The sequence below is a fragment of the Gossypium hirsutum genome, chromosome D05 (genome assembly GCF_007990345.1).
Source record: "Gossypium hirsutum isolate 1008001.06 chromosome D05, Gossypium_hirsutum_v2.1, whole genome shotgun sequence".
Taxonomy (NCBI): Eukaryota; Viridiplantae; Streptophyta; class Magnoliopsida; order Malvales; family Malvaceae; genus Gossypium; species Gossypium hirsutum.
This window is the reverse complement of record NC_053441.1, coordinates 63098325-63110301: the sequence shown is the minus strand read 5'-3', so window position 1 is coordinate 63110301 and position 11977 is coordinate 63098325. Positions and strand designations below refer to the sequence as shown.

Here is an 11977-nt window from a genome sequence, read left to right as displayed (position 1 = left end):
CACATGTATTTTATATGGACATGTAATTATTTATCTTGTATGTCACATAAACAAATAATTTAGTATTATGTCTAAAAATATCAAAGTTTCAAAAATAATATTATCTATACTATTTATTCAAGGTCCTAATTGAGTTGGTGTCACGATTCAACCGGATATCAACTCGATTATGAAAATTATGGAATTTTTTTATTAAAACTTTAAATTTATCATTTAACTAAAGCTTTATTTTAATATATTTTTATTTTAACATGTACAGTTTATTATTTCCATTACGTTATATATCTATATTATTATTTAGGCCCTTAATTAAGTTGTTTTCACAAGTTACCTAATACCAACTCGATTAAATAAATCCTATATTATCATTTAAGCCCTTGACTAAGTTGCTGTTATGAGTCAACCATACAGTAATTTGATTAGAGAAATTATAAAATATATGTATATATCATTTCGTATTTAAAATAAGTTATATTATTCGAAAATATTTTAATTTTTTATTTAAAAATATAAAAAGTGGATAAATTAAATAAAAGTAGTTAAAAAGACAATTGGAGCCTTTGACCAATTAAAACTTACAGTTTCCACACGCCAGAAGGAAAAAAATCAAAAGCCAACCCATTTCTGATTTTCCATTTGATCTGTTCAACTCAAGTTTACTCCTAAATTTTCTCAAGGAAAAAACACAAACTCTCCCCAAAATGCATGATTTTTGCTTCACGATCCCTTATGGATTAATTCTTGTGGCTGGAGGAGTTATTGGGTATTGGAGGAAAGGAAGCACAGCATCACTGGCTGGGGGTGTAGGCACTGGGTTTGTTCTCATTCTTGCTGGATATTTGAGCTTTAAAGCTTTTGAGAAGAAAAAGAACTCTTATTTTGCTTTGATTCTGGAGACTGGTAATGTTTCTCAAGATCTCTCTACTTTCTTTTTGTTGTAAATTTGATCTGGGTTTTTGTTTAATTTAATTACGTTTATGATTTGTTGTTAGGCGATGAATGGTTTATGTAGTTTAAAGGTATTAAATTCAATTGGTGTTCATATTTTGGGGACTGAAAAGTTTTGACTTTTTTTTTTTAAGATTATTGATCATAGATGATGTTGGTGTATTTGTTGAAATCAAGAATCAGATTGGAATTCAAGTTCTTGATCTTATTTTGCTGAAATTCTAAGAAAAATGGTCCCTTTTTTTAGCTTTGAAATGATTCTTCTCTGCTATCATAGATTTGACCCTCTTTAATCTTCAAAGCTCATTTGGCATCATTGTTATTCCAGGATGTGGGTTTCAGCTGCTTAAGCACCTTATCCCTTCAGTTTAAGCGTTGTGAGGGATTATGAGTAGAAATATGCCTTCTATTTGAAACCAAAAAAAAAAAAAAGATTGTAAAAAGATTTTTCTGGTCCCTTTTAATTTTGATATTTGATCAAATCGGTCTCTCTTGAAAAAAACTAAATTGCTCTGTTTTTTTAGAGGATCAGTTTGCGAAATATCAAAATTGAGAGGGACCAGGGAGGTCTTTTTACCCAAATTGATCATAAAATATAAGCAGATTTTCTGTGTTTGTCATGTTCATGAAAGGAGACTTTTCTATTGTCTGCTTGCCTCATTCATTTCAATGATGACAAATGTTGGTTCTTTTTTACTGATATACCTTTAAACCAGTTACTGCTGCTGTGCTGACATGGATCATGGGACAACGTTATTACCAAACATCTAAAGTTATGCCGGCCGGAATTGTTGCCGGAATCAGGTATGTTAATCTCCTATTTTGACTTTTTCAGTACCTCCATGTTTCACACATCATGACTGAGTTCTCTACTGGGTAGTCTTCTAAGTTTTTTCTTGAATCACAAGATCCCTTAAATAGCTAACAAAACTCTTAGACAGGTAAACATGTCGTAAGACTATGACCTTTTGTTCCATTGCCTGTTCCGTAAAATAGCGCCTTTCAAATGTGCCAACCGTTAAACCTCCATTTCCGATTCATTTCATACCTATTGCATAATGACTGCGTACTCTATTTCGGTACCTCAAATGAAAGTCTCGTGATCTTTTGATTCTTTAACGATGTTTAAGTTTTCTGTGTTCCATCATCAATCTATATTCGACTAGAAACCGGTCCCCGTATGTTCAACTCTTATCATTTCCATTTCTAATTTGAACTCTTTTACAATGTTCGTGTTTATTTCATGTTTCTTAGTCTTTGGGAGCTACTAAGTAATATATGATTTTCGTGGCAGTGTTCTTATGACCGGGTTTTACTTGTACAAAATCGCTACCGGCGGCAATCATTTCCCAGCCAAGACGGAATGATGAACACTGATACATTGACATTACCAGTTACAACAGATCTTTCAAGATCATTGAAGCTTAGCTGCTTGAATTGGAAAAGTTTAGTTACACAACATGTGCTGTACTTTCTTTATTTTTTGGACAATACATGTGTTGTACTTTGATGTGTGCATGAAGTTAAAATATAGCCTGTCTTGTATACCAAAGAACCTCGGTTTATTCCTTTACCAAAGTTATGCTGTTCTGTAAGAAATATTCTTCTTTTGAAGTTAGTGGAGTGAATGGCTCACTTAATTCTCCAATTTTGAATGGAGTGGTTTGATACAAATTCTAGCATGAATTGCCACATTGATCTGTTCTATCAATTTCCAAAGACTTCAGGATGAGGTTTTTAAAAATATGTTATTAATCCTTATTGTCTTGACAAAATTTGAAATTTACTTGAAGAACTAAAAATCGAAAGTATTTCCTTAAAATTTTGATTGAATTGTCTTGGTATAACATGACTTATAATTGATAAAAAAAAACCAAATATAATAATTTAAACAAAATTTGACAAAACTACCGACAATAAAATGGTTAAATTGAGATTTTTAAATTGAAAATGTAGCACATAATATTTGAAGTTTTCAAGTACAAGAACTAAAACTCAAAATTTGTCAAAACACAGGACTACCGACATATTTTAACCTTACACATTACATCAGACTATAAGTATTTTACCAAGAGTAAAGGAAAGTTTTTACAAGGAGAAGATGATAAAAGAAAAAGTAAACTATTTTTCTTCGATGCCTTGTTTAGCCTTCTCTATCCTCTATTTATAATACAATTACAAAACTCAATCTAATCCTTTTTGAATCCCGCATAGTTTGTTGATAAGGATCATGTCTTTGTCATGAACATGATTTCTTCCACGTTGCATAGTTGAATTAATGATTTCTTCCATGTTATTGACTTGATTTAATGGTAGATTGTCATCATTAATGGTTGCTTCCATCATTAATTACATCATCATTAATTTAATGACATTTCCCCGTTGCAATTTGTTTGTATCTGGATGCCTTGTTTTTCTAGTCGCTTCCTCTTTCTACGTGGCTACCTATTTTGGCTTTATTCTTCTTGAATATTATTTAGATTCATTTTTTCAATGTCATCTAGATATAGTGAATTTAATGAAAGTCTTGGTGATGAATTCAAAGTCTCCCATTTGCTTCGATTTCTTCCAGGATATGAGATAAAAAAATTTCAATCTCCATGTCAGCTATCTTTTTTAATAGTCGTATAGATTTTTCATCTCTTTCATCCTGAATTTTCCAGTTTGATATGCCAATATTCTTGTTCCATCAGTCCAGAGTTGATAAATCTCTTGTTGAAGTAAATATTGGGCTTTTGTTATTAAATCTATCCCTACTTGGGTTTGATAATAATTGAGCTTTGTAACACCTGTCAATAATTTTTGTCAAGTGTTCTTTGTTCTCTTTGACAGTTGATAATCGAGAACTTCCTATCATCCTTTGAATAATCCATATTTGATGTGACTGATAATTTTTTTTTTCAACTATACCAATAAGGCTGCTTATTTCAATATGAAAATAGTAATAAAAATCATCATTATTTATTATATTTATTAATACCGACTTAACGGCTACAGGAAAAACTTTTAAAAGATGAAAAGAAAAATTTTGATCTATTATTTCTTTAATAAAACCCCATTCAATATTGTTTATATCAAATGGTTTATGATCCAATCTAAATTTTATAGTTGAAAATTTTTCATTTAAATCATTAGTAAAAACATAAGCTTGTGAAAAATATTCAGAATTTTTTTTTTGAAATTGAGTTTGCTGTTTGCAAATAACTCCATATATTTTTGTAAAAACTTCTACTAGTAAAATTTGTCTAGCTTTATTATATAAACATATTCTAAACATTTTATTCATAATAGGAATATTTTTTTCTTTATTAATAAAATGCTAAAATATATCAATAAGATTGTTTATCTCCTTAATATCTATAAAATCTATTTGAAATTTAATAATAAATCGTCAGCTTCACTTTCTTTAGTTGTTTTTTCAACTAAAAATTGTGAAAACTTTGTAAAAACTCTTCTGAAATTGGCTCTTTGTTCAGAAATAAGGGTTTTCCATATCTCATTAATAAAATTATATAATTCTAATGATAAACCTAGATTATAAAAATCTTGTATTTCTTGAATTGTTGCTGTTTCAACAAATTTTCTGCTCCCTTTATCATTTCAGCATAACTGGCTTAAAATGCTAAATTTGGATCTTGGAACCATTGTAATAGACTTACCGTTTTTAGTGTCAATGATAAAAAAGTTCTAACTGGTTGTTTTACCATTGGATATGACACATAATATCCTTAATTAGGATAAAAATGTGTTTGTGCAAGTATAGTCACAAATCCTTTGTTAGAATTTGTTGTTTTCCCTTTGTTGGGTTTTTATGGACAGTTGTCCATTCTCCAACTTTTTCTAGAGGTTTTTTACCTCTATCCATAGGGCTGCTAAAATAATCAACAATAATATTAATTTCTTTTCTTAATGGTGTATAATTTTTATTACACACAAGTTTATGCTTTTTTACTAATGGTGTCTCTATAGAAGATTTTTCTACAAATAACATAATTAAATTTTTATCAATAGCAAATGGTAAATATTGATATAAAAAATTTCCCTAATTGTAAGTCTCTATGCATTTCAGGAAGACATAAAATTTTAGGTATTACAAATCTTACATTATTTATATAGATTGGTATATTTCTAGCTTTATATTATATTATAGTTTCATTACCATCTATTCCTATTACTTTTATAGGATGTTTCATTGGTTTCTATTTTTCTACAGGAATGACATTTTTTCTGCAAATACTAATTGTAGCTCTGGTATATAATAAAGCATGTAAAGATTATTGTTTATATTATCTAAATTGAAATGTAATTTTAATATATGTATAGTTTTTCCTGGATTGAAAATTTGAAAATGTAATTATATCATTTTTTCCTATTCTCATTTGTTGTAATTCTTCCATTTTAGTCTTTCTGGAATTACTACTTGGTTCAGTAGGAAATATAGGAATATGAACCCTTTTCATTCTTATTGGTGAAGAATTGGCACTAATATTATCCTCTTCTTCCTCTATTTGAGTTTTGAGGGTAAAATTAAAATTTTATTTATATCAGTTATAGCAGCATTTTTAAAATACAATTTATTTCCAGATGATATATTCTATAGTACTTACAGGTTTAGAAGTACTTGCACTATTGATCTTTTTTATCATCCAATCTTTTGGTATTGATAGATCTTTTAAATGTAATAATTTTGATTGTATCTAGAAAATTTATTAGGTTCAAAGAGCTCACAATTTTTGTTATTAATCTCTTTTATTTCTACCTCTGCTGTATTTGTATATTCATTAACAGAAGACCAACTTATTGCTAGATCTTCTGATAAATTATTAATTTCAAAACTTTTTGTCTGAATTCTTAGACATAGACATTCTTATATTAGAGAATCTGTAATGGATATAAAATAATTTAGTTTAACTTTAAATCCTATTACACTTGTGTGTAAATTAAATTGAATTCCTCCAATAAGTGCTCTTATTGGATTTTCAAATATTTTATCTAATAGAACTGCTATTATGGGTATATCTTGACCCTTTCTAAATAAAGCTCTAATTGTTATCATTATTATTCCTAAATGTATATATCTAACTTTTACAACCGAACCGAGCATGTTTCCAAAACATGTAAGAATAAATAGCAAACCTCAAACCTCAAACCTGAAACCCATGAAGCTATTAGGACTAGTTTTTTCAGCTCATCCAGTGCAAATCATAGAACACTACAGATCTACGTATAAAACTAAAATTCAACGAAAGAATTGATTGTTTACGTAAATCTATCAGCATCATGTCGTTCTTCCATTTTATATACCATTCACAAGAATTCGGCACCTGACATACCCACTCCTAGTGTGACTAAGCATATTTACAACTGATATTAAACACAAATTTCTTGAACCATCTCGCATAAATTTGTCCGAAATGATAGAAGTACTAACGGCAGAATCGATGCTGTCTTAGCAGTTTTGCGGCCTGAAGTACTTTGGAGGCATAGAAGGACAACGTTCATTCATATGGACGTATGGATCCATTGAATTATATCCAGGTAGTTCCATTCGATACTTCCCTTTGATCTGACAGTAAGGAAGCTTTACATTGTCTGCGTCATTGCACCACTTTGGCAGCCGGCTCGAATCATTCTCGAAAAACTTTAAACTATAAGCATCTTTGATCTGTATGTTTCAGTATTAATTCAATCAACTCAGGGAAATTCATATCACCTTAAACAAAGATTTTAGTAAAAAGAAGCTTACTGTAAACTCCGTGACTTGAATAGAGTCAGCAATCGGATCAAAAAGTCCTGCCTCCTTGTATAATTCGAGAACGAAAGCAATGCATGATGTTGACTTCCCATCACTATAGATCCAATTATCCTGTTCGGGAATGGTCAACAGTTCATCAAAAGATGACCCGCGCTTTTCGGTTTCAACCAATATATCAGAAAGATTAAGACCCTGCAGTGAACACTATGGTTAGAGAAAGAATACACTTTGAAGCATGTAGGTCAAGCTTCTCCGATAGAATCTTTTTGAAACTCTCAAACATGTAATTAAGCAAGTTGCGTGCAATCTTCAAGATGTAAATCCCAAACAATTGAGATTGTGTTTCATGTGTGGACAAACCACAAACTCAATTTTAACCAACCATGAAGAATACCATACCTGAGTTCCAAGCCGCTTGTTTAAGGCCTCGTTCCACATGTTAGCTGCATATTCGGGTTGTATTTTACTCCAAACTGTCATAACTGAAGCTACCTGTACAAGCATCAAGCAAACACTTAAAAAACATTCAGAGGCAACTGCGGAGATGGAACAAGAGTCATAAGGAAAAGACACTATTAAAGCTAAAATGTAAAACTAAAATCTTAGCATGAATGAGTATCAAAATACCAGGTGAGCATCCAATGGAGGAGGATAATTTCCACCAATGGTGTCTATCCAGCTAAATATCATGTTATGGTAACCATACGGTTTGCCTGCCATGCTTAGTGCGTACTCCCACGCAGCAGTCTCGTTAAACTTTGCTCGAACATCGGGATGCAGTGGTAGATATGCAATATGGGGATTAGAATCGTCCTTGTTCAGCTCAAAATCCCACCATTCATCCCATGGTACGATCGCAATGATATCTTCTCCCTACAAAACCAGGACAGATAAAATAATAATTGAGTGTCAGTAATAAGTACCAGTAGAATAACTCGAATAAAGGTAATCTTCGGGGATTAAATTCAGTACCTTCTCATTTTCATGTCCTGATTCACCAATCCATAGCTTCCCTTCGGAATCCTTTAAACAAACAGCAGTATGACCAGCATAAGCACCACTAACCCATTTCTCGAGAGTCTCGAAACCACCCCATCGCCCACGAATTTTAGATATAGCAAGGAAATCTCCCGAGTGTACATCATCGACACTGATGTTAGTAAACCACGGCTGAGGTCGTTCTTCAAAAGTAGCCCCCATATGTTTCTCAAGAAACCCAATATTAGAATTCTCACCCCATCCGGTATTTGTAAACAAGGGAAACACATCCCATAGAGCCTGAAGTGTTCCAAGCATCCCTGCTTGCATCAGAAAAATTGAAATCCCCCTGTTTTTCACCTAAATTTAAAAGTGACATACGAATCCGTGTATGAGTTTGCAGTAAACTAACACTTGATGTTAACTCAAAACTAACAATGGCAACTTACATATTCATACTCAGCTTTATCTTGCCATTCCTTGATTTCGAGCGTATGCTCTCGAGACAAAAAATAATAATCCCAAGTTACGCGGTACGGAGTTGCGAACACATAAAGATCCATACAAGTCCAACTATGGGGGTAGCTGACCTGTATAAGCACATAAATACCATTTTCACATACTCTATATAACCAATTCTATCAGTATCCAAAATAAAGAATTTTGCATCATTCTGAGCCTGAATTATGCAAACAACCTATATTTACACAAAAATATATCAATAATGTCCTCTGATTTCATCAAAATACTAAAACTAGGTATAGAAAACCCCAATAAAAACATACTCCCAAATTTGATAAATTAGGGTATAGAAAATCAAAATCCCAATCCCAAATAAAGCAATTTCCTTTCTCAATAAAATTTAAGCACTTCCAGTTCAAACCAAGCAATACCCAGAAACAATAACACTACAAAAACCTGAAATAAAATTTAAATTTTACGCAGTCCCAAATCAAACTAAGAGACACCCAGATTTAGAAAACACTCAAAAGCTAAAGTGGTTTACCTTTATATGTAGAGTTCCACCGCCAAATTCACTGCCGGTTTTGTTATGGAACTCCACCCAAGCCGTGTTCTCATAAAAGCACGCACCTTTCCAGTTCACGATGCGGTTCGACGATGAAACAGAGCCGACAAAGGACGGTAAAAGGTCAACAGGGCTGTTGAGAGAGTTGAGGACCGGCCACGAAACTTGTCTCGGTAATAAAGGTAGAACATCCCGAGGGTGAAATGGTAAATTTGCAGCTTGGACTTGTGAGATTATGAAGAAGAAGAAATGAAGGAAACATCGAAATAAAGAAGAAGAAGAAGAAGAAGAAGAAGAAGCCATGAATGAATTTCAGAGAAAAGAGAAAACACCACACATAAGTTTTGCTGTTCTTATGTTTGTCATGCTTTTTTTTTTCAGGTTTTTTTATTACTTAATGGTTGAAGATGAATAATAGGGATATTTTGGTTTATTATATTCCTTTTTCTTTTTAAGCTTAGAAAAGACAACAAAATAAAATGGCTTTACGTTACTCTATTTTGTTTCTTTCCTCAACATATTTGGAATATTATTTTCTCATTTTTTATGAATTTAAAATATATATATATATACTTTGCTTATGGTTGGAAGAATACACAAAATTATTTGGTTTTAATTCTCTACCAACACTCAAAGTCACGTGATTATATATAAAAAAAAGCACTCCATGTCACGTGGTAGTAATTAATTTTTAATTCGTGTATTAATTATAAAATCATTTAGTTATAAAGTCAATCCGTTAAAAGTATCAAGACTGAATTTCTTATTATATACCATGAAATTAGCTAATTTGATCACTTTTTAATATGGGTCACCCTCGTAAAGTATCTACAATCTCTTTAGATTAAACTCGTTCATCTAATTTGATCACTTCTTATGTCTTTAGGTTAAAATTATTTCTTTGAATCTTAGAGCAATTTGCATGGTGTAAGTTTTTTTGACTTCTAAAATTATTGATGAGACAACCTCCTTCGATAAATCATCTATAACTACACAATTTTAAAAAAATCTATAATTAAAGTGACGAATTCCATAGAGATGATTCACACCATCGTTTAACCGGAGATATAAATATAAGTATAAAAACCAATGTACACTCGAGAAAACCATGGGTCATTCAGACCAACATGGTTACAGGCAGTAAACATTAGATGCCATAATTTCGTTAGCACATTTTCTTGATGCTTAACATTTGACTATCTAGTGACTTTTTTTTTTGGTCCCAACAACCATGTGCATCTACCAAAAGTTGTAACCCATGTGTCTTCTACCCAAGTCATTGATATTTTTTTTTTCAAAAGACAGCAACTTTTGCAAAATTGCTCCTATATTCAAAGAAACCCAAACAAAAAAAAAATTTCTCCCTCACTGAAAAGCCTTGATCCATTTCCCAAAACCCTAAATCCCAACCTTAATAGCATCAAGTAACAGTACATGCATTGAATAAGAAAGCTAATTATGATGGGTTTTCCCAACATTTTAATACTGTTTTCTCACTTTGATGCTTATTTGAAGAATGGAGAACCTGTAATCCATTTTCTTAAACCCTCAACATTAATCGTTAACCTTAATCCTTAAACACTTAATTTAAATTAAAAACTTTAGATAAATACTCATCTGATCATTTTCCTTCACTAGTTTTGGTCAAGGACTAAGTTTAACCAAAAAAAAAAGAACCCCAACTATTTTACATAAGAACGAACTTTTGGAAATGTTAAAGCATCAATTGAGTCCGGAGACATCCTCTAACCTACCCTTAAATTGAAATTATTAGTTATGATCAGTTCGATTTACGATTAGATTAGAAAGCGTACTCATACCCAAAAATATGTTTAGCATTTACAAAAGTCCATGGTCATGAAAAACATTTAAATCAAGGGAGTAAGAGTTTTCTTCAATTCAAGTTAGATTTTGAGGGAAATCCTTGATCTAACAAGGGATTGTAGGGTAGAAAAAGTTAAAAGGAAACTAATTGTGGCATGAGTTTATCGAATGCTTTTATTTATGGTGAAGTGTTTATGAAAATGAGTTAGCGTTTAAAAAGGTCATGGGTTTACGACTATTACCAAATGGATGAGAATTTAGGACAAATTTATAACCTTATTTATATTGCTAAACTTGACAACCATGAGATGTGATGTGCTATACATGGAAGCGTCAAAGTCAATGTAACTCCTCCCACCCAAAAACTATGGAATCTTTGCCAAAGGAATTTTAAAAAATGGGAGACTGAACTTGACACCTATGCATATCAAGTTTAATGCATTAAATTAGGATTAAGGTTTGCTTTCTACGATTTCGAGTAAGAGTGTATTAAACTCGACAATCATGGATGTCAAGGTTGAGGTAATATCTTATCAAATTTTGACACCAATGAGTGTCGAGTTCAAAACACTTTTTAGAGATTCGTGATTGAAAGAATCTTTAACAAAATATTTAAGTAACTCGACACATGTGAATGTCAAAGTCCTTTTTATGAGAATATCACTTATGCTTATCGAGTTTAAGGTTTGAAAATTAGTCTATAAATACAATACTTGACATTTCCTCTTCCCTTATCTAACACCGATATCTAAACTCAAAATTCTAACCCATTTTCGTAATCCTTAAACCTAAATTTAAGTATTAGTATTTAGGGTTTAAATTTTAGGGTAAATTTTATACATTTGTCCCAAAAAAATATCCAAATAAAAAATCGTTCTCCATTTCCCCCACTCAAAACCATTTGATAATTGAGGGAGATGGGCTCAAGATTTATAGGATTTAGAGAAATGAACTATTCCCGTATGCTACAATTTCATCTAGTATTACTATTTTGACATTCATTAGCTTGATAGATTCCTTCGTTTGGTAATGTCAAATTAGTTGAGGAGTTACCTCAAAGGAATAGATGTCAAATTCATTGATCTGATATTGAGTTGTCCTGCAAAAAAAACATAGTATAGATATGCTAGTCACTAACCTCTAGCTCAGTATACTGGTTGTAGCAAAAGATTCCAGTAAAGGAAGATACATGTCATATATTTTGTTGCTTGACTTGTTTGAAAGTAGTATTTCTCTTGCCATCTAAAGCATCTAGGCTTTAACATATCGATCAATCTCCAAAAGATTTACATTACATAGAGGGATCGGTTTGATAAATTTATGCAACCATGTGCATTTAATCCAACTCCTATTGCATTTATTCTCCTTGGTCGATGTAGCACCTAACAACTGCTAACACTTTGACTTCAGGTTGATGTTATTGCCTCTAATTATCGCTTGTTCGT

General features: G+C 31.6%; 2 protein-coding genes across 2 annotated transcripts; one reads left to right on the top strand and one right to left on the bottom strand.

Annotated features, from left to right (window-relative positions):
• The first annotated feature begins 552 nt into the window (after positions 1–552).
• LOC121216940 (protein FATTY ACID EXPORT 6) lies at positions 553–2596 on the top strand. Its single transcript, XM_041092438.1, has 3 exons — positions 553–900; positions 1665–1752; positions 2243–2596. Exons 1-3 carry the CDS (start codon positions 702–704, stop codon positions 2313–2315), a joined length of 360 nt encoding a protein of 119 aa, XP_040948372.1. The 5' UTR covers positions 553–701; the 3' UTR covers positions 2316–2596.
• A 3590-nt stretch (positions 2597–6186) lies between these two features.
• On the bottom strand, positions 6187–9171 carry LOC107903345 (uncharacterized). The gene is made up of 7 exons (XM_016829358.2): positions 8688–9171; positions 8131–8271; positions 7676–8041; positions 7331–7576; positions 7103–7195; positions 6695–6895; positions 6187–6613 (listed from the first exon to the last, which is right to left on the bottom strand). The coding sequence occupies exons 1-7, from the start codon at positions 9009–9011 to the stop codon at positions 6398–6400; spliced, it is 1587 nt and encodes a 528-aa protein (XP_016684847.2). The 5' UTR covers positions 9012–9171; the 3' UTR covers positions 6187–6397.
• Between the last annotated feature and the right edge of the window lie 2806 nt (positions 9172–11977).